A 22846-nucleotide genomic window follows, 5' to 3' on the forward strand; every position below is an offset into this window, starting at 1 on the left:
AGGAAAAGGATATTTTCTTAAAGATTGGCTTGCCAAGGTACAGAGATGCTATTGCCATAACTCCATTTGTTGACAGGAAAAGGAAGAGTTTACAGATTCATAAAGTTTTTGGATGCCTTGTAGGGCAGTATGGGCTTTGCTGGAGGAACGATTTCTGCAGCAATCACTTTTCTTTCAGTTAAACACATTAGGTAATCCAAATATTGACAAATATTTCATACAACTCTTGAATTCAGCATCAAATTAAGAGAATCACATTGTCTTTAATGGGCTGTTCATTGAAAAGTCTCTTTAGAAAACAGTCAATGAAGAGCTTTGTGCTGAAATAGCTCAGGTATAACCATATTCAATCCCTCTTCCAAGGCCCCCATGTGCAGCGAATGCAGATGGCTGCAGAGTGGTGGTGGTTCCCAGTTGCTGGGTCAAGCACGTTTTTTGCTTGTTAAGTTTTTCATGCTCTTAAACTTGCACACTGGTATTTGTGGCTTGCCTAGATGGGATTACAGGCGGACTGCAGAGTTGAAACGCACTTGTTGGGTGGAGACCAGGTCTTGAGTCTGTCACAAACTGCATTAAGGTCGCTATTTGAGATAGGGCAGACTCATCTGAGCGTGAGTGTGTTAAGACATTTCAGGAACTAGGCTGTGACTGTGGTTCAAAGCCTGCGGAGCAAAGCTTTGCTTTCTGAGAGGGGTGAGCTTTGCCCCATGTCCTTTATGTTTATTTCTCAACAGCACCCCCACCCCTTCATTTTACGGTGTCCATAGGAGCTGCTGCAGCAGGTCAGAGCCCAGTGCCCAACACCCCACCGGGCAGGGCCAGTAAAGACAGCCCAAACGGAGTGTCAAGGTGCAAGGACGTACTTGTGCAGCATCCCAGCCCTTACCCCGAATTACTCAGTGTAGCTGCTTTTGGAGTCTAAGTTACTCAATTTTCTGTTTTAGAAAGAAAGTGCATGAGCCTTCCCCACTCACCGGGGCATGCCAGCCATGACCTACAACCAGCTGTCACCTCCTTGTCTCTTCAGCCATCTCATTTCCAGGCGGGGCTGCTCCTGGGGACCAGGACCACCCTGCTGCCAACAGCCTCCTTCCCTGGGTACCTCCTGTCCTGGATGTTTTGCTGCTAGGTACCTGTTCCAGGCTGCAGGCAGCGTGCATCGCCCGGAGCATTCCTGACGGTAGGGCTGCCTTCCACCCCCCTTCCCTGGGTGAGGTCCCCTCGGCTCGAGTCCCCGCAGCACCTGCCTGAGTTTGGGTCTGGAGCTGTGATACACCAGTGGTTGTTTTACACAGGAGAAGGTGCCACTGGAATGAAACCAGGACTGCCTTCCAAGAGCTTGCTCCTAACTTCTGTGCCTTTTACAACATCTTGTTGCAGAACTCCATTAAATTGAACCGATTATCCACAGGCAGTGTATGGGGGGTGGTTTTTGCAATGCTGCAATAGTGATTTTATTGAACTATATTGCATTTTTAGTACTCATTTGAGAAAGGGTTATTAAAGCACAGTATTGTACATTAAGAACATTACTCCAGTGTGAAGGAGACGAGGATTATGAGAAAGACAAGAAAGGTCTGAAGAGTTTAAAGTGCTCTGTTTCTATTTTTTATTTCCCCATCCAGGGGCTGGAAACATAACCTATTTATATAATTCTTAGCTTTGCTGAGTTTACACATTTTCAGTCCCAGAAGGCAGCGGTCAGTGTACAAGCTTGCAGTAATGACCTTGTGTGTAAAACTTTTGAGAGAAAATATGCTGCAGCAAGACTGAGGACTAATCAGAAACCCAGCTAGTAGGACCTAACAGAAAAACAGTCTTTTGATATTTCGGTCATCCTGGCTGTCATCTGCAGATGTGACCTAGAGATGATTTGCTTTTGAGACCCTGCAGAAAGCTGCGCTTATATATGCTTCTAACAAACGTGTATGTGAACCAGAGCTTTATGCAGCGTTCACCAAAATGCTATGAGATATGAACATACATAAGATAATGCCAGCTTGCTAATGACACTTAATGAAGTTTTCTCTCGGTAAAATTAGACCACCTGTAGTTCGCCTCTGTTATGATCTCCATACAAAAGGGACCTGGGATTCTGCAGAGCTGAGGGTTGGTACTCTGTGAGAAGCATCACTTAGAGCTTCAATTAAACTTGGGAAGCAGCAAGCGGAATTGTGTGTGCAAATTAGAGAGCGGTTCCCCAGAAGAGGGCTGGGGATGGTTGCTGAAGCATGCAGAGGGAAGACCTCCATCCTGCTAGAGGGATACAGGAGCAATAAGCAGATCTCTCCTGCTTTCCTTTGGGTGAGACACAAGGAACTAGAGATGAAACAAAATGTTAAAGAAGTCACCTTCTTTTCCTCTAACCCTCTGTGTCCTCCAGCCTGATACCCTGTTTTCTCTTGTTTTCCCGTGGAAACATTAGTTAATAGCTACGATAAGTGAATGTGCAGTCCTGTTTGCTGTTGGGTGCTTACCTTAGTAGGGCTGCGCACTGGCCCCATGTCTCGCTTCTTGTCCTCACCAACGCAAACCCCAGGAGCTCCCATCAGTCTCTTTTCATGTACCTTATCTATTGCGGAGCCTTTGCAAGCCTGACACAGGGTTCATGGGAGAATTTTTTCATGTTGTAAATGCTGGTCTCTTCTTAGGTGGAAAAACTAGGGAAGAGGTTTCCTTCCAGAAGTGAACTTAAAAGATTTCTAATCCTCCCTCCCTTCCCACTGAGATTTGTCATTGTGTCATTGCTGTTCTCTGTATTTCTCATTCTTTGAAGAACTGACAAGTCTTTCCTTGCCCTATCTAGATACATAACAACCAAGAAAATACCATTAACTGAGAGAAGGCTAAAATACTACGTTACCTCTCCAAGAAAAAAAAGGAATTAGGAACATGGGAACACTCCAAATTGTAGCTAGAAAAGCTTCATCGTTAGAGATCATTTTGTGCTTGCAGTGTATAATGATTCACTATCCAGAGGTGGCATCATTATTACTAGGGGGGAAATATCCCTGCAAGAACAGCGCAGCACTAAGCAGTCTCCTAAATTACAGTGTGGAGCTCCAAGAGGCAGTTCAGACAAATAAAACCACGTCATAGAGCACAGGATTCTTTAGTGCGCGCGAAGGTTGCAGGAAATTGCTTTTTGCAAGGGAGCCAAGCCAGCCTCAGAAGGTATTGTTTGTGAGCAGTCTTGCATTCAGGCATCTTGGGAAGCAAACAAATAGCTGGAGATTAGAAGGGGGTGAGCCTAGCTGCCCACTGCCCACACTGACTGTGCTGGGAGGTGAGACGCAGCCAGCCGGGAAGTTTCCATGGCAGGTAACAGGTCTGTTTGTCGATCACCTTAATGGCTCAGAGCCTCAGCTGGAGAAATTCAGGTTTGACTATATGTATCTTAATCTAGCCCTTATTTATAGGAAGACGGGATGTTTTATCAGTTTGTTTCTTTCCTGATTCCCTGGAATCCAATCTCCTGTCAAATGGGTCTCTCTTTGTTTTCAGGAGGTAGCCTTGCTAGCTTACCCTCTCTTGGGGCTACAGCAACACGTACCACTGGCGATGCTCAAGGAAATCTTTGCACCACTGTGGTGCTCCGCGGAGCCAGGGACTGCTCTGCAGTGTTAGAAAGGCTGTCGGCAGGGCTGCTTCGTTTGGTTCTCCTTCCAAATGTCAGTTTAGGACTTTGAATTTGCGAGGTTTGAGGATTTATGAACCAGCTGCAAGACTAAGATACTTAGCTGATGTTTTGTGTTGAGCATAGTTCTAAATTGTATCGTTGCTTGGCTGTACATTATGCTTTAAACATGGTATTTTTGGTGCTTTGTTTCCATCTGTACCCACAGCCAGAGATTTTACCGCCTACAGTTGTTCCTAAAGAAACTGTGTTTTATAAAGTGTGCTGACACTATTTCCAAGAACCTTGCCTTTACTGTTTTTATGCACAGCGCAGAAGAGCCGGTCTTAGTCTGGCTAAATCAGACTCTTAAAAGACAGAGGGAGGATTGCGTTACTTTTGGGTTTGCACCGCACGAGATCATCCAGAGCGTTTTGCACCCCTGTGGCGGTTCATCCCCCAGACCAGCAGATGTGCCAGGCTGTCTCGCAGACCTCACCTTGTATTCCTTTCAGCTTCATTCTGGTGTCTGCATTCGGAGTCTCTCATTTCTATCTGATAGCAGGCACTTCTTGTTAGAAATAGGCATATGGCAAAATTCAAAACATAAATAACATTATGTACCTGAGAATCTGCTTGTTCAGGCTCCAGCCCTGGGCTGCCTTCACCTGGGAGATCTTCAGGGCAGTTATCGCCTGTGAGAGCCTTTACAGGGCAGTCCTCATCAGGACCAGGTCATTTAAGCACTCCTGGCATGAAGTTATAACAACAAAAATTCTTTAAATGTTTGAAGCAGAAGTGGAAGTTGTATTTCATATTGCTTTTTTTTCTCTACATGGTTACACTGTATGGCTCAAATGGGCTTTTTGTAGTACAGATTTTAGGAAGCCAATAAATCTGAAGCGCCTTCTACTGCAAATAACTTGTCTGACTCTGTTCTGAAACACTTTGGAGCGTTGCAGTGTGAGCTAACGTGAGTTCTTGAGCGTGCGTGGCCATTGGTCTAACTGGGTATCCTCATTTTCTTTATTTTCTGTCTAGCAAACAGAGCTTTTCTAAATCTTTGAAAAAGATGATCTTATACCATTCTTCTAATTTAATTTAGGGTTCTGGAGAGAGTCTTAATTTTTTTGTGTATTGCTGGAGTTTAACTGCCATAATAAAGGACAATTTTTGATGTGATAAAATGCACTAGGAATGTCATTAAATATGCAGCAAAGCTATGACACAATGGAATTAAGCATTAATGAATAACATACTAGAAATATTAGTCTTCTGGTTTTGGTTATGATGAAGTCTAACATGAAAAAATGAGACCATAAACAAGCTTAGCAAAAATCAAATTTTAAAATGACTCAGTAGAATCTTAATGTATAGGATGTTTCTGAGTTAAAGCTGTTGCATATCCACAAGGATGCTTTCTCTTGGATAAATTCTTGCAGTTTCATGTTTTAATGTAATTTTATTATTGGTACACATTTTATTTTTACAATTGAATTATGATACTATGGAGACATAATTTAAATTCTAGCCCATCTGCACACCAGCACAGTTATAAACTTACTGGCATACGCAAGATCTTCATAACTTGTGGTAAGTAGGATATTAACTATTTCTAGTAAAGATCTAGTGCGATCCAAAGCCTCATTAGAACTTTGATTTTGGACATAAGGACCTAACTGTCATTTCTGGATCTCTCTGTAAGTAATTTTTTTTACCCAAAGTTCTTTTTTTCTGGAGCATTCTGCATAGTCTATACTGTTTTAGCCTCTGTTGTCTACACACACACACACACACAGAGCCCCTTTTTTTTTTCCCCATGAAATGTGATAACTCCACAGGCATGAGTTTCCCATTTTCTAGACCTGTATTTGTTCTGCGTGGAGCTGTGACTGCGTTAGCCCAGCAAATGCAGGCAGAATGAAGTCCAAACAGTTTGAATGTGCCTGGGTCTATTTTAATTTTTGGAGTTAGAATAAATTAATTTCTTTCCATTTCTGGCTGGATGGACTGACAGGAACTTTTCTGATGGTGAGCTGATTTCCATAGATTATAGTTTCTTTGTATGTCATCTGCCAGAGCTGGTGCTGGAACAAACTGCCCAGGGCATCTCCTTTGGGCTGCTGGTCACGGCTTTAAAGAGGAGGCGGGTGGGCACAGGGGTCCAGCCCGTGCTGTGGGATGGCTGCTGGAGAACTGCTGTGTGCAGTGCACTGATGGCCTCAGACCAGCTCCTGGCAAACTTTCACGCTTGCGGCACCTTGTCCCTTGATGGGATGAGGAATATTAGAGGCTCAGTAATATGGGCAGGATTTATTTTGCTAGCTTTTATTTTTACTGTGGATTTACAGGTTCGGGTATGAGACTGTAAATTTTCCTACACTAGAATAACTTGCTGACAACCTCATTATTTCTTGCATGAGGCTGATGATGAGTTCTGTAAATTGGACATTGTGGGGTTTAGTCTGTTTTTTATTTAAAACAATAAATGTGAATTCCCACATATAGCAAAGAGTCACCTTAAAACCCATACCTGACACACAGGCTCCTGCTGCCTAATGTTCAGTCTTCTCTAAAGCAAACATGTGAGTCTTGTATTGACTTTCCAGTGATTGTTCTTTGAAGATTTTGTGGCTTTTGTGTCAGTTGTTTGAATAACTCTCTTCTGCTGGTGAGTAGTTTGACGACAAGCAAGCTGGCAGGCCTGGCTGAATTTCAAGAATATGAAATAATCTTTATCATTCCGGTTCCTTTAGGATGTAATTCTGCTTTATCAGGGAAATATCCTCAATTGTGCTGTCAAGTTTTCACATGGGGAGAATATTGACTTCTTTAAACTCAGTCTTCAGTGTTACAGCCACTGCTTTCTCTTTCTTCTGCAGAATATATGAGGTTTAGAAGTAAAATTCATTGCAGCTAATAAATTCTATATGCAGGATATATAAGTATATGCCAAAACCCTGCAGTGACACATAAAATGTACAACAAAATGAAAAAAATACTATGTGCCTTTGATATTTATTTAGTTTCTTCCCCAATTAATTCCTCTCCTTTGGGCTATTCCAGACTTAGGTCAAACTGTTTGATTTATTTCTCCCTGTGAAAAGTGGGGGTTCCTGGTCGCTGGATTCATTTCACAGAGCTTTCAGTGCAGGGCTGTGCTGAGCATCCCATGTCCCTTAGCAGGGGCACCATGGGACTGCATCGGCTCCCCGGTGGGCTTCTTTCAGGGACAATCAGGACTTATCGGCACTTGAGGAGTTGTTACTTTTGTTGTTTAGATTAAAAAAAATCTAGGTATCATCTGTTCTTAACCTGACTTTTCTTACCCTCCCCAATAAACCTTCCTTAAAATCCCAGTTTTATGGTGTTTTCTGTGCTGGTGTGCAGTGAGAAAAGATCTTCAGATCCCTGCCAGTGGAGGAGCATCCTTGACATTGCCATCCCTGGAGGTATTTAGAAGACATGGAGATGTGGCGCTTAGGGACACGGGTTAGTGGTGGCCTTGGCAGTGCTGCGTTAACCATTGGACTTGATGATCCTAAAGGTCTTTTCCAGCATAAATAATTCTATGAGCAGCCGTGCCCAGCCGTGCTGTGCTGCCTCTCTGCTGTAGGGCATCAGGGATAGATTATCCTGCAGTGGGCTGGGAAGAGAATCCCTGAGCCTCCCCCAGCCAAACCAAGGAAAGGGGGGGTCACAGTAGCTGCAGGCTCCGCTTTGCTTCGATACAAACCCAAGCAAATGTCAGACCTTGCAATTACCCTAAAAGCAGACTTGGGGGTGTGAAAAATCCATGGGGAGGGGGAAGAGAAAAGCCTTTAAAAGCCATCATCTGCTTGCTTTCTGAAGGAAGCCATGCAAGCCTAATGCTTTGTGTCTTGTTCCCATAATTGTAATAAACATCCAGGAGGCAGCTTTCGGCAGCTGCTAATTTTAAAGTAATGTATTAATCAAATTAATTGAGAGTTGCTTTTAGTAATTAGCAACAGCAAACATAACTTTCTGAAGTGATGTTTTCAGTGTTGCTAAAAGTGATGCCCCCCAAAAGAGTATCTCTGTAGATAAATCATCTGCAAAAGTGTTAAATTGTCTCTTTCTCTACCTGATAATCCAATTAAGTGGTGATAAGAAAAATAGCTCTTGGAGAGTTTCAGGGAAGCAGAATAATGTACTTAGTGTTGTACCAGAATCAAAATACCACATAATCATGGGTATCCATGGATACTGAAGCAACACTTTGATTACTAGATACATCCATTACCCTTAAATACCAGAGTTAGGTGTTTAATGCCCTGAACAATTTAATGCATGACTGCTTGAACTTGCACAGAGAATTCTCCTGAGGTTTTGCCTGTCAGAGGCACAGCACAGAATCTGTCAGCAGGCAAAGGGGAAGGCTCTCTCTTCTTCCAAGTTCCTGTGTGCTTTGCAACTGCTGCAACCCAGATGGCTCAATTCGCCTGCCTGTCCTTGAGCTGCCTGTGAACTGGAGCATTATGTGATGTGTCCCGATCTCTATCCCACGTCTGTGACATATGAGTGGGATTCCTGTGAAAAAAAATCGTATGATAATCTTTTACAGCGCTTGTGCTGTTGGGACTCGCTTTGCAGCAAATGGATGGGTGTTGTGTCTCTACAGCATCAGACCTTTTATCACGGCACAATGAGCACGGTGGTTATTTCATGGTGTAGATTCCAGCGTGAGGCTGAAGCCACAATTCCTCCACCAGAGCTTTGACTTCTTCAATTGTTTTGCAGAGCAGGAATGGGAACCCTGGAAAGAAGCCTCCTCTGCACAGAAGCTGTTGTGGGTCCTGAGAGCAGCCCAGGACACGGGGAGCTCTTACCTGTGTGGTCTGAGCAGGGTCCCCTGCCACCAGCCTGGCTCCTTCCTTTCCATTGGGTGAAAGGATCCAGTCCTCTGTCCTAGCGTTGACAGTGAGAAAATAAAATGCAAAATGGAAAAAGTAAAATGGGCATTTAAAAATCGCAATGCTAAAGAGGCTTGGAAGCATGTATTTAAACACGATTTTATAGCAGTGGCTCCAGCACCTTCTCAGGGGGCATCTGAGCAGGCAGCACAGAGTGGGTATTTCATTGTCATCTGCTGCTGCTGCAGTGTGGTAGGGCCAGGCTTGGTGCCTGCACTTGGCCATCCATGTGACACTGGGTGCTTCTGTGATGTGCAAATGCATATGAATCAAGATGTTGAAGATAGGGAAAATGTGAGCAGAAACTTCTCATTTATTCATCTTTTGTAAAGATAGCTGGATTTGTTATTTCATTTTCTTTTTTTTCTGCTTTTTTGTACTCACAAAATGACTTTTATATTATCAGAGTTCAAAACCGACTTCCTGGAATGTCTCAATACAAGTTTTCATAGCAAAACACTTTTTTTGAGGATACTTGTAAGGCAGAATCTTACATATGTATTCTGTTTGAAAGGGAAAGAAGGAGAAAGCTGGCATCCTATGTAGGCAGGGAAAGCATGGGCTTAATCCATTGTTCCTGACAGTAACTGAACAAACTGAATCCTTCCTATAAGCTATTTTGCTAAAAGTAAAAGCAGGAAGCCAAGAAACAGGTGTCATGTCATCCCACTTGTTGCACAGCTGGTCCTTTTCAGCCTACCTTTGCTAACCTGCTCCTCTTTTTTTCTGATCACCCTTACAGCTCCTTCCTTCACTGAGCTTTGGTGCTGGGGTTTGGTTTGTTTCTATTCCTGAGTAGTAATTGTCTGAAAAAAAGGACAAAAGCAACCTGTGGTGAATACTAATTTTGGGGAGAAATGTGATTTCATGATCTCTAAATCCATTTGTAAACTTGAGAGTAAATGCAGTCTGCAGCTTTGGTTGGAGAGCATGCGGGAGGAACATGAGGAGGGCTGTACATCACGTTCGTCCCGCTGCTCTCAGAGCTTGGGGACGTGCTCGGGTGGGAGAGCTGGGGTCCCCTGTCCTACCAGAGAGTAATTTGCCTTCTGTGCATGGTGGCTTTTATCTCCTTTTTGATACTGCTCTTTGAATGAACATCAGCATCTTCTTCTGTTCCCGTTGGGGATGGTGCAGCTCTGCGGGTGAGTGCAAGGGACCATGCCCCAGGTATCAGTAGGCGATGGCACGGTCAGAACACTGGGAAGTCTGAGGTAGGAGTTCAACAGCTCTCTAGGAAGGAGGAAACTCACCTTTTTGGATGACTGTTTTAATCGTGGGGTAGGAGGGAGACAGCAGAATCTCCTGCATAGCACCTCATTTGTTTCTTCCTACAGGTCCCTAGTAATGACTGTTCCCAGTTCAGATTAAACGGAAATTTTTTGGTTTAGGTAAAAGTAATTGTATGGCTTTTTATTTTAATGAGAAAAAATGAAGATCTAGCAACAAAAAAAAATGTTGATCTCTAAATTTTCTTTTTCAGTCTGGCAGCCAAGCCAAAAAAAAATCAGGGTTTTGTACATCTGTAATTGCCAACATCCTGTGCAATACCTTAAGATAAATTTTCTCTGTCTCCAGCACCACTTAATTAAAAGTTCTCCAGAAGCATGTGAGAAAGTAGGGGCCATTATAAGGATCAAAGTGAAACTGAAGTAGGTTCTGTTGTGCAAAGATTAACTAGGAATGGTGTTTCTTGAGACAGAAACTCTGCTAAAATGAGTCTTGTCAGGGACTTAATGAAGTTCAGAATACCCTTCTACTGGAAATAAAATTTGAGGGAAAAACTGATTTTCATCAGCCAGGGAGAAAGGACCCAAGTTCACTTTGCATTTTGTTTGTTTGCCCCTCCCCCCCCCCCCCCCAAAAAAAAAAATAATAAAATCTGGAGGTGCTGGTAGTTTTGGTTGAAATGTTAGTGTTTCTGTGTTTTCTGAGCGCTGCCAGGGGTTGTAGTGCAGGGAATTTTAATTCCAGGAACAATTCCAAACAATCGGGTCAGTTTGCCAAAGTGGCACAAACCACTGGGAAAACTAGAAGCTGTAAAACCAAATAATTTCCAAGTTATTGTTTGAGGAAATGGTTTGCCTTGTTGTCTTATCCTTTTCATAGATTATTGTGCGTTTCCCCGGCTTACTGGTTGGACAAAGGCGCATCTGCAAAGGCTGAACCTACCAAGTCTGCTCCTGGTGCTCCCGTGCCAAATTTGATGGTATTACAGAAACATTTGCTGGCAGCAGGGAAGGAAGAAAGATGCCAATGTTAGCCTTCCATACATAGCCTGGAAGAGAAAGGAGATTGTTTCAATGGTAGAGTGCTATGGTACCGACTGCTTCATCGTTGTTGCTTTGAGGACCATTCATATTCTGATTCCTGTGGATTTCTAGGATTCCACCATGAAAGGAGTTAAACATTTGCTTGCAGAATTGTCTGAATGATGTAACTTACATATACCACAGTTCACATCTCTTTTTTTCATCTCTAATATCCATTCTTTTTATAATGGCCTTTGCATTATAAATATATATAAGTATATATTGATATGTATATATAAATATATACAGAGGGGGGACCCTCTGTAGCCGACTGGTTAAAGCGTGGCAGTGCTGGTGGGACCAGCTGCAGGGGGCTGGAAGCTCCTGGTGCCGCAGGCTGCGGATGCTGGAGCTGTACAGAGCAGCCCCATCTCGGGTGCTGGGTGCGGAGTGGGTTCAACTCCCAGGCTGCCAGTGATTGCCGTAGCACTTTGTAGCTAATTAGAGCATGTGGCACTTCTCCTGTCCATCAAGGTTAATGTATTATTGCAGAAATCCTATGACAAAATCCTTAATTTGCAACTTTCACATTTTTGCCACGTAATTCCCTTGGAGGTTTATACCTCAGGAGCATTGTGAATTAACCTGACAGTGTAAATAACTGTGCACGTTTCCTATTGTAATAAGAATGCAGGATGAGAATATGAAAGTTAAACTTACTTTAAAGTGACATTTGAACAATATACACCTGATTCCTTGGGCATCTGTTATTGCTAAAGGAATGGAAAAGGTTGTGTGCCTCTGCCTGCTGTGAGGTCCTCCGCAGTGATCAAAACAGTCTTATTCAAGCTCATAATCTTGGATGTATACAGAAGCTGACGTGACTGTCGGGCAGCTGGGATGGATCACCCTGCTGCTACAGTTCAAGTTTGTACTCTGATGTCAAATGCTACCCAATGTGGACTTGAGCAAAACAAAGTAAATAAGAAAATAATACACGGTGACCCATTTTGTGACTGGGAGCACTTATTAGTCAATTTGTCATAGTGTTGCTTTCCTGGAAGAGGCACTAACAGTTTAAAATCCAAATATCTATCAACATGTCTAAGTAGTATTATCTGGGTCTTGGTCCTCTTGCATCTTACTTCTTTGCCTTTTTTTATTTTCCCTTGATCTGCCTTGCTTGGCTGCAGCCATTTCTGTTCCTAACGTTGCTTCAGCGAGTGCTTTCTAATGCTGGTGTCTCCTGCAGCTGTTACATTGAAAGTATTGTAGCTACCATACTGTTGATAAAGTATTTTGGGTTTATTAATTTATATTTTGCCATTTATCCATACTTCCTTTGTGCCGGAGGTGACAGAAAGGTTAGCAGGCCACCACATCACCTGCTCCATTTGGGAAAGCTCTTCCACTGTCCTGGCTGCCAGAGCAGCTCTCTGCCCAGCTCGGGCTCAATGCTCGGTGCTGACTGCGGCACACTTACCGTAACCGGCAGGTAGAAAAGGAGTGCTGTTATTTCCCTTCACCAGTGGACAGCAGAGAAACCAAGAGCTGACCTCCCAAAGGTAGTAGAAATCTCTGTATCAAAAAAAGGACCTGAAATCTACCCCCAAATTCCAAGCTGTTTTCTTTGTCCACGCTGGGTCCTCCTTTCTTTAAAAAAAACATGGAAATTATATACTTTGAAGCTGTACATTGCATTAGAGGCTTCTTTCCCCTGCTATTGAGAGCCTGGCCACAGCTGTCTCTCTGTCCAAAGATGCTCAGTTCAGCTGTAATCATTATCGACTATAATAAGATTTTTGGCTTCTCCATCCAGGCAATAGAGATTGCATGACCCACACAATAGGTGTAATTATTGTCAGGGTGGGTTGCTGAGCTAGCAGCCCTCTCAACAATTTTTTGCTTGTTTTTCAAGCACTTAAGTCATGTGGGTTGCAATTACTTAATATTAAATACTGATTTTTTTAATAATAGTTTTACAACAACAATGTATCACATCTGAGGGCAGGGCGTGGGTTCTTTTTTTTTCCCCTGGAAACAAGGATCCTTTAACATCAATAGACTTTTAACTACAGAAATATTACTGTCATGGGTGCGGGGTCTGAAACCCTTTTGCTGCTGGTCTTGCTTCTCTGCACGCCTGGTGGGGTGGTCGTTTCTCTGTGATGGAGCCGTGGTACCTGGGGACGAGCACCTGCAGGCATTCTTCTCAAAAGGCCCTGAAAGTTACTTACGGGTGCAGTAATTAGAACTCAGTTGTTGGGGAATATTGCTGCGTGAGCCTGTCTGCTGGTGTCTGTTCTCTGGGGTGGTATTTCCAATCCTCTTGTGAAAAAGCTCGCTTTTACTGAATGGAAGCAGTGGAGGGCTGTGAAGGATTGAGAAGAATCTTTGCAGCAGCTTCAGATGTGTCTAAATAATGGCTCTATCCAGCATGCGAAAGCCCTTTGGTCTTGACTCTATAAAATATATCCTCTCCGTTCTGCTGTGTCTAAGTGGGAGCCTCTTGAAGGGCACTGTGGAGGGAATGCATAAATTTTCAAGTGACAGATCTTGGAGCTTTGTAACAGTCTGTGGGCTGGTTTGGTTTGGATTTTTTTTTTTTTTAATTTGTTCTGTTTCTTTTCTTTCAATGAATTCTCCAAAGGTGCCATGCCCATGTTTAACAAGAGAAATCAGTCATGGGAGACTGGAAGTAGCTTGGCTTGGCATGATGGAGTGCCAGGGAAGGCACGGGTACTTTCCAGGAGCAGCTAATAACTTTAAATTCTCTTTAGGCGTGATGCCAGGACAGAGACATTTTTCCTCAACAGAGGAACATGGATGGCTTCCCCTCGATTTCCAGCTGCCTGTGCTTGGGAGATGCCTTGGGAGACTCCTCATGGAGCAGGAGTCTCAGGCTCAAACCCAGCGCTGGCTGGGGGGGGTTGTGCTTTTAACCAGCATGTAATCCATGCCACGTGGGGCATTTCAGGAAAGCCGAATAACTCCGCTCATGGATTGGAGTTGATTCTGTCAAATTTTGACCGGAGAAAATAAAAAGAGCATTTGAAAATGTTTAAACTTCTTGAACTTAGTGCAACGAGACTTTCTTTCCCCATTTAAAAATTAAATTTACTTTTAAAAATCAATATTGCTTTACTTTAAAGAAGAAAATCAGGTTGCAATAATTTGAGGTTGTAATAACTCTAAAACAAAATGAAGCATTCTGTGTGAATCAGAGAAAGACTTGGGGATTGTTATTCTGTGTTATTCTTTCTCAGCCTTCCTTTTCACCATTTTATTTCTTCCCACCGGAACCAATCTTTTTTTTCCCCGGAGTTTTTGGATCAGCTAGTGCCAACAAACCTGGCTTGACTTCAAGCAACCTTCGTGTCTCAGCTTCTCAACATCCAAACATCCCATCAGGGAAAAATGATCCTGACCTACTTTGCAAAGTGCTCTGAGATCTGCAGAAGAGCTGCATTTTGCAATTCTAAAACAATACACCAGGTCTTTGAGGATGCTGGGTGGTTTCCCTCCAGGTGCTTGTACGCCTGCGTTGGGATGTACGCGGTTTGGGATGGTTACCTTGTCCGCTGGCAGAGGGCAGGCAGCCTGTTCGGGTGGTGGATAAGCTGCTGCCTCTGGGTTCGTTTCCTGAGAACACCTCCTCTGTTACTTCATATAATGGTACTTTTAGATCTGTGTTTTAAAGCATATCTGTGACTATCTCCTTTGTCCTGCTGTCTTTCAATCAACTCATCCCCACTGCTGTTTCTTATTGTGCATCTCTGATACTTTCTTAATTAACACACTGTGCAGTATATTGAGGAAGTTGGTATCTAAGATGCCATAAAAGATGCTGTTTATCACAAAGAAATAAAATAACGAAGGCAAAAGTTGTGTTTTCATCTGCCAATAACAAGCAGAAGGTCACTGGAAATGTTTGTGGGGTTTTTTTTACTGCAAATGTGATTGATTTTTTTTTTTGTTTGGTTTGGTTTGGGGTTTTGGGTTGGTTGGGGTTTTTGCCTAGAAGAAGCTATGTAACTATTCTGTGAACTGTGCTAAAAGTGAGTATTTCTTCGGTATGGATGTATTTATCACTGTTATGGTGTTGATACTATTTTTGCAGTGTTACCTGTGTATTTATGAGAAGTCCCGTTCACAGACATGTACTTTATCTTGAGGTTTCAGTTGCTTGGGCCACTCCATCCCATTTGGTGATGGGCATTTGAACAAGTATGGATTTTCTTGAACAATCTTTGCTTTGCCAATATCTCAACTTCTTTGCTGTTCCTGTTCCAGATAGGTTGTTTCAGAGAAAGCCTTTTCCATCAATATCCTTCAACTTGTAAAATTAAAAAGTATCTCAGCTCTTCACCAAGATAAAGTTTGCTTAATACATTGTCAACGTCACATGCCTTTTAGCCTGCTGTTTTTTCACAATTAGTTTAAGCTTGTTCAGGTTGTTGTCTGTTTGTTGGGTTTGTGGGGTTTTTTTAATCCCTCTACTGACTGGTTTAATTGTTTATTTCACTTTTCTATGATATTGGTTTTGCCCATCTGTTTAATCTGTGAACCTACCCAGTCATGCAGGCTGTGTGTAGCGCAGCGAGTGCTCTCTGCAGAACCCAAAATGGTACGAATCCCTCAGGAAGGATGACGTGAAGATTAAATGCTCCATAAGGGCAGTGATGCGGTTGGAGAGTTTCTCTTCCTGCCAGGCTCCCCTTCCAGCCACGTGTATTTCCCAGTGACTTTTTTGTGCTCTCCTCTGACATAGTCCTTTTCTTCTTTCTTCTTTCTTAAACAGGTGGGCTCTGCATTGCTCAGTCCCTGAAAATCCCCCAGGATCGCAAAGACAAGACCATCGACTTTGATAAAATTATCAAGCAGCTCCTAGAAACTCCCAATGCCAGGGCCATCGTTATTTTTGCCAATGATGAGGACATAAAGTAAGGATGACTGAGGGAATTGATTCATTTGTGCTTGATAGCTGTGCAGAAAAGAGAAAGCAAATAAGAATATGAATAATGAAGTGGAAATGTCTGTTGGTAAGAGCACTGTGGAGGGTGGCACCAGGCAGGGAGGTGCTGCTGTTGCTGCCCTGGCTGACATGGTGCCCCAGACCATACATCGCGGGGGGAAGGGGGGCGGGATGGACAGACAGGAATGTTGTTGATGAAGGTCTGGAAGCTTTTCCTGGCATAGTGTCACTCACGCAATGGATGACAAGTCTGATCTTACCACTGAAAGAGGCATTCAGAAGGTGCCCCTCTCTCCAAGCTTGTACTACTATGTATTATTCACTAAGTCAGAGTCTGTTTTATGGCAAATGATGGTTGCTGGTCATCAAATCACTCGGATGCTCAAGGTTAAACCACATAAAGTGCTCAAGGTTTAACCACATACACCTCGCTCATAAAATAATATAAAGAATATTTTAGAAGTGTGACCTTCATTTCTCAGTTGCCTGTCTTCTATATTCTTTTTCCAGAATTTTAAATTAGCTTAACATTGTGATGGCACTGTCAGTGGCTGAGAGGCTCAGTTCTACAAAACAAGACACAAGGAAGTTAGGATAAAGTTGCAGTAAAGTCAATGGCAAAGATACACATTTGAGTGGAATCAGTATGTCAGTCTTAGGACATGCGGTGAACTAAGAGAGAGTCCCCTGTGCTGCATGGATTGTGACACAGTGTGTTGTGAAATTCCTGAGCCATGCTGGTTACAGTAATTTCTGCTCATTCTGCAGTTGCAGTACGCCATTTTCCCCAAGCAGTTATATGTTCAAGTGATATTAATTTGTGAACAAAACTATCTTTTCTGCAGGCAAATCCTTGCAGCCGCTAAGAGGGCAGACCAGGTTGGCCATTTCCTATGGGTGGGCTCGGACACATGGGGCTCCAAGGTGAGCCCGCTCCTGCAGCAGGAGGACGTCGCAGAGGGAGCCATCACCATCCTGCCCAAGCGAGCCACCATAGAGGGTAAGGTCTCCCTCCTGCTTCCTGGAACACTGGTGGTACCAAAAAAACTTTTCTCCTGTGTGTTTTGTGGATAAATGCGTACAGACGTGGTATGATTGAAAGACTATAAAGTACATTAAGTCTTCATCTCTGGAAATTTTCCTAAATGTCTGTGTTCCTCATCTGAAAACTATACATTATTTCCACAGCTGAGAAACTACCAGCAGTTATTTATTTAAAGCATGATTTCAGAGCTTATATTAAGCTGTAGTGGTATGACAGGGCCTTTATCACTTAAAAGAAAGTAAACCAAAATGATTTTAACATATTATGTATATACATAGGAAGAGAAAATCTTTTGCATTTTATGTATCCTCCCTGAAGCAGTGGATAACTTTTCTACTGAAGAAGGAAAAAATATTTTTTAGATCAGCACTTTCCATTTAAACTTAGCTTAACTTTTGTTTCATTCGGATCAAGCATGATATTTGTTTATATGTATTGCTTGTGTGCTTCGCAAATATACGTGCTTGTACATACGAATGTGTATATAAAGATTATGGGAAACTTTTTTTACATAATTTCTTTGTTTCTCAACATGTCTTTGTGTTCTGAAGTGTTTGTTGTCTGATCTCTCCTCAATTTGTTATCCCCTTTGTCTCTATAGATTCTAACTATCTATGTGGCTTCCTCTGGGCAAACCAAATTTGTCAGAGTCCATGTTCTCTTTAATACAAAAAGTTCTTTATAAGGAAGGCACTGAGTAAAGAACACAAACTCCTCGGCTGGCTCATGGCATTGTGTCAGGCAGGGTCTCCAAAGAGTCCCTGAACGTGTTGCCCACATTAAAATAAGTCCTGCTAGCTTCACTCACTGCAAAACCAACATTTGTGTTCATTGCAACTGTCTGCACTACCGCTGCATTAGTTATTCTTCTCAGGTATATGATATGCCTCATCCTTTTACATTTTTTAAACCCTGGAGGCATTTTCACATGTTATTTCTCCATAAATACGTGAAGTTGATAGACAGTGGAGTGTTTTGTTTCTGAAAACCAGGGTATTTTAGTCATCTTTCCATACTGTCTGTTTTGATCCCTGAGGGTTTCTGACGCAGAAACAAAAAGTCTGCCAACAGTATCCAGAAACAAAAACTTTCCGAATTTGTTTGTTTAAATATATTTTCCTTCTATATTACACATTAGGCACATTGCACATAATGGGAAACATGAGGTTTGCTTTTGGACAGAATAAGTGATGATAACAGAGTGGAAGGGTTCAGGTACAGACAGTCAGTTAAATAACGGTTACAAATATCAGTGTATTTAGTGTATCTGAAAAAAAACCTGTCCGCTGAGCCCACAAATACCTCCTCATTCAGTGAACACATTAGACTAATGTCTAAAAGTTGGCTGGTTGCATTTTGCACTTGTAGTCATGCAGATTGCATGACTACTTGTTCGTGATGCTTAAATTTCATTTTGCTTGTATATATAATTGTGTTCCTCCTTCAGGAACGGCTGCCATACAGCAGACAGATATTTTGAGGTCCATGAGTTCCAGGTTGCTTTCCAGAAAGGGAAAAACACTCAGCCAGAAGTGGGTACTGTACTTGGTGTGAAAAGGGGAGGCAGAGCAAAGCGTCCCAGAATAGCAGTTGCACTGTCAATAGCAAATGTTTCCTGGCTGCTCTGTGACCGCTCAGAAAGGTTCACGCTGGTTCTTACCTTTTTTGATCCTGTTCATCCATCCCTAATTGCCATCTGTATCTGCCATCTGCTTAGTCCTGTTAGGAAGAAGAGTAAAGGGATGGTTAAGAGTGCAGAGCCAATTCCCATTCTCCTGAAGCAGTTTTCCAGAACTCAACATTTCCCCTTTCAGACTGATTCCATTTCTGTTTCATCCACTAAGAAACATCCACTGAAATCTGTTACTTACAGAGCTAAGTAATCCTTAGGTATTAGCATTTCTTTCCTTAGCGAGGCTGTTATCCATATGGATCGTCTGCCTGTCTTGCATTTGGACTGCTGTATGTTGTTTTGTTTTTCTTTCTGTTGTTGTAGTAATTTCATTTGGCTATGAATCCAAGAGAACTGGAAATAAGCATTTTAATGTCATTCTTTCATCATCCAGCAAGGAACATCTGCTTCCTAAAATTTAGTAATGCATTTCTTTAGATGAAGACATAAAATAAATGACATGAGAAGCCTTGATTTACCCCTGTAAATTGATGGAAACAAACTAAATTAACAGAATGGAGCGCAGTTTGCCCTGAAGGACCATGTCTTGAGCAGCACCCCAGCCTAGCAGTCTCCTTTCTGTGTGGTGGGCTGCAGCCCTGCAGCCCCTGCCCTGCGGCTTACGGGGGCCAGGTCAAGGCAGCAGTTACGCACCAGCTTAATTCCTGCTGGACTGCTGCAAGCTTCTTAATTAGTCATGAATGAGGGGGTTACCCTTATTTTTACTCCTCAAGAGCATCTTGGTTGGGTTTGGGCTTTTTTTAAATTATTATTCCTTTTCCTTTGATCACTGTGTTAAATAGCATTTATAATCCATTAGAAGATTCCTAAAAAACTTCAGAGGAAAGAGAGCACTGCAGCCCTATACCTTAACCTGAAGTACGTGGTACTGCTAGCCTCTTCTCATGCTTCGGGGAAAAATGTTAGGCTAATAAGCCACAAAATGTTATATTACATTGAAAATGAATGTGCCTGCATGTTCAAGTGTATATGGTACACTCTGGATTATCAGATTTTTTTTATGTCTGTAAAGCTGTTGGTCACGTAGATCATAAACTGGAAGGGTCATTATGTAGAAAACGGCATTTTTCAGAGAGCTTTTCTCCCCCAGCCACGACTCCTCAATTCAACATACAGATGTGAAGTGCAGATGTGCTGGTGTGTTTATGCCTGTCTACATACGTACCATTCGAAGTTCCTATTTTTGGTAACAGGGGGAATATCCCAGCAGCCTCCTACTCCAGAGAGAGTCCTAAGCGCTCGGTTTCTTGGAGAATCAGCCCCCAGATACGCAGTTATTTGTCTCAATACTTGATGTCACTCTTGGGACAGAATTTTCTTTGCCATAGTCCCATGGGGTGATTTAGGAAATCATTACATGAACTGAATTAATTCATCTTAAGTCAGTCTTAATATAGCCCAATTGTGTTTGATGTAATTATGCTGAAAGGATAAAGTTGCATCTTATTTGCATAATTGCAATAGACTGTGAGCCAGAGGAAGTGCACGCTTAAATAGTAATCGCTTCATGAAAAGTTGTGTTTGGAACATGCTCCATAGCCAACTTAACCAAGTATCACCTAAGTTGAAAGGCTTTGTGAGCTTTTCAGTGGGAAAAAAAAAAAAAAAAAAGGCAGAATGTATGTTTTGTTGTGGGTTTTGGGGTTGTTTTTTTTTGGGGGGGAGGGATGGGTGGGTTTAGAGTAACTAGGGCAGCAGAATATTGTATTCTGGTTATTGTTGCTTGCAACTCTTCCAAAAACAGGTGATGGCATGTCCACATGCTTAGAGAGGATTATTAAAACATGAGCCCAGTCCTGAGACTCAGCGTATGCTCAGAGGAACAAGCACACTGTGTTGCATTGCAGAACTGCAAGGACCTGTGCTTATGTGTGTAAGAGTTTGTGGTCGTATGCCTTAGTTTGAATAGCCTTTTACTCGCAGTACATCCTTGTAACGTTTTTGTGAAGAGGTGTAATGTAACCATCGAGCAAGTGTTAGTGCTGGAGGATGGGAAAAATTAGACAGTGTAGACAACAGGCAGAACCTGTGTTTTCTAATTAAAGTTTGAATGGGATGTATTATTGCTATATTACTATTTATTCATTTTACAATAATACTATAGCAATGATGAACATCTGTGACTGCATGGATTTGACATTCGTTAAAACAACACCACAGTAGAAAAAAAACCTGCAAAAAAACCCTTTCTTCTCCAAAATGCACTTGGTGGGATTTTACCTACTGCTGCTTTCATTCCCCAGACACCCTTGTTGTTCTTTATTCGCCTGAATAGAAAGATAAATGTTGCATATGGGGGAGATTCCCACATCAGTTTGGTGTTGAAGAACAGGAGTGACCCACTGATCATGGGCAGGGTGAAATGCTGCAAAGAGATGCAAGTGTGAGCTACAGGAGGGTTTCAGGCAAGCAAAAGCAGGCTGCTGTAGAGTAATGATGCTAGCAGGATCATGGTAAAAACGGGAGATGTGGAGACAAGCCTAACAAGTCCTCAAAATTTCAAGTGCCAGAGGGAAAATGGAAGCGCAGTGGAAAAAGGAAAAGAAAGGTTGAGACTTCATAAAAGCAGTGGGGTTTTTTTTCTTGCAGTTCAACTGAGCTACTTGCCTTCAGACTAGCGAATTACCATACGTGGTTGTCTTTTCCTTAGGCAGTGACAGTCTAAGAGGAAGTTGTTCATTTGTCGTGTTTTTCATTTGAAGTCCCAGAAGCTTTGTAGACCATCCAAACCAGCAAGAAGCAAAATATGGAAACACTCCCTGGGTTCTTGTGGGTTGGTCTATCATTCCAGCTGCGGACTTCCCCAGGTGATGGCCGGGGAGCCCAGGTGGTGGGCCACAACCCTATTTCTTTGTAGATGGAACTGAACTTCTTCTGCACCAATCTTTTTAATCACAAACTGACTTTTAAATATTCCACTGCCACTTTACTTCTTCATGTTTCAGTAGACTGAATAAACTTGAGAGTATTTCCTCCTCTTGTTATCACTACTCTACTCAAATCTAATTACATGTTTTAACTGCCTGCGGTAGCTGTCTTTATTACACCATATAGATGTATATATGTTAGCTGGATGACCCTCTGATTAAAGATGATATTATGACTAGTCCAAATATCAATTGAAGTTCTCCCTAGCAGGCAGATTCAAAGTCAGGAGTTCCTAAATTCTTTCCCTGGAGGAAGAGCAGATCTTTCTGCTAGTGATAACAAAATATCTGTGGCATGAGGGATGGAAAAGCCTGATCCTTTAGGAGCAGGTTTGTGCAGTACTTGCTGAATCCAATATGGAAAGCTGTTAGACAATCCATGTCCACAAGATACTCAGGTCTGGGGAATGGAGCCAGGTAGATGGTCTTGGGTTTCAGAATGATAGTCTTCCCCACACACACACATTTTTTTTTCCCCAAATTTTTTCTTCTAGTCTAAGCCACATCCACACTGCACATTTAAAAATTGCTTATAGCAGTGTCTAGTGTCTATTCTGATTTAAAAATGGCTCATTAAACTCCTTCAGGAGTGTGGCAGTAGAGAGCAGGCGTGGCAGGTAGAACAGCAGCAGTCAGGATGTTGGTTAGACCTTTGCAAGGTGGCTACAGCTCGCTGCATGGCAGGCCAGCAATGTATTTTTATCCAATGCAGTGTTACAGCTGAAATGAGGAAATAAGCAGCTTTATTCCTGCAAAAACATTCCTATTATGCCACTCCAAGATTTAGGCTTTTGCCATTGGTGCCATGCAGAGCTGGGTGAGGTGCCCAGAGTGTGTCCAGGCATCACAGTTGGGGCGGCATCCCTGGGCATCCTCTCCAAGCTCCAACCTCTCGCTCAAGGCTTGGCACAGGAAGAACTAATACCTGGTAAGCCCTTGCTAATACCTGTTAGTGTCTGTTAAGTCCCCCATATGAAGTAGTGAAAACTAGTATTTTCAAGAGGTAGTAGTAAATTTGTAATCTGCCCAGTCAGCCTAACCACTGAGGTTCACGAGATCTGTGGAAGATATTGAACACTTTCTTTTTGGGGAATATGGATCATAAAGTCCTAGAGATAGAACTAGAACAGAGATCGGTAATTACTGAAAATCACAGCCGTATCTTTAAGGAGTCCAAATGCCTCCAGTAGCTCTTACAAAGTTTCAGAATTAAATATATATCATTTCCATGGATTGAAAATGTCTCTCTATTCAGGGATGTGTTAGAAATTGTTTTCCTCTTAACCTCAGCTGTAAAGATAAACAATTCTCTACTTACATCTTGCTTTCTGTTGTTCTGTGTCTCTTTTCTGCACAAAAATATTGGAATTGGGCTGTTACACTGTGGTTCACGTTGTTTGCTTC

General features: G+C 42.4%; 1 protein-coding gene across 3 annotated transcripts in view; it reads left to right on the plus strand.

Annotated features, from left to right (window-relative positions):
- GRM7 (glutamate metabotropic receptor 7) overlaps nt 1–22846 on the plus strand; it is a 304125-nt gene that overhangs the window by 145419 nt on the left and 135860 nt on the right. For all 3 annotated transcript variants that reach the window (XM_055708082.1, XM_027811686.2, XM_027811687.2), the window contains exons 3-4: nt 15604–15745; nt 16623–16777. In XM_055708082.1, the coding sequence (XP_055564057.1) occupies nt 15604–15745; nt 16623–16777 (297 nt within the window). The remainder of the gene's footprint in view (nt 1–15603; nt 15746–16622; nt 16778–22846) is intronic.

The sequence above is a fragment of the Falco cherrug genome, chromosome 4 (assembly GCF_023634085.1).
Source record: "Falco cherrug isolate bFalChe1 chromosome 4, bFalChe1.pri, whole genome shotgun sequence".
Taxonomy (NCBI): Eukaryota; Metazoa; Chordata; class Aves; order Falconiformes; family Falconidae; genus Falco; species Falco cherrug.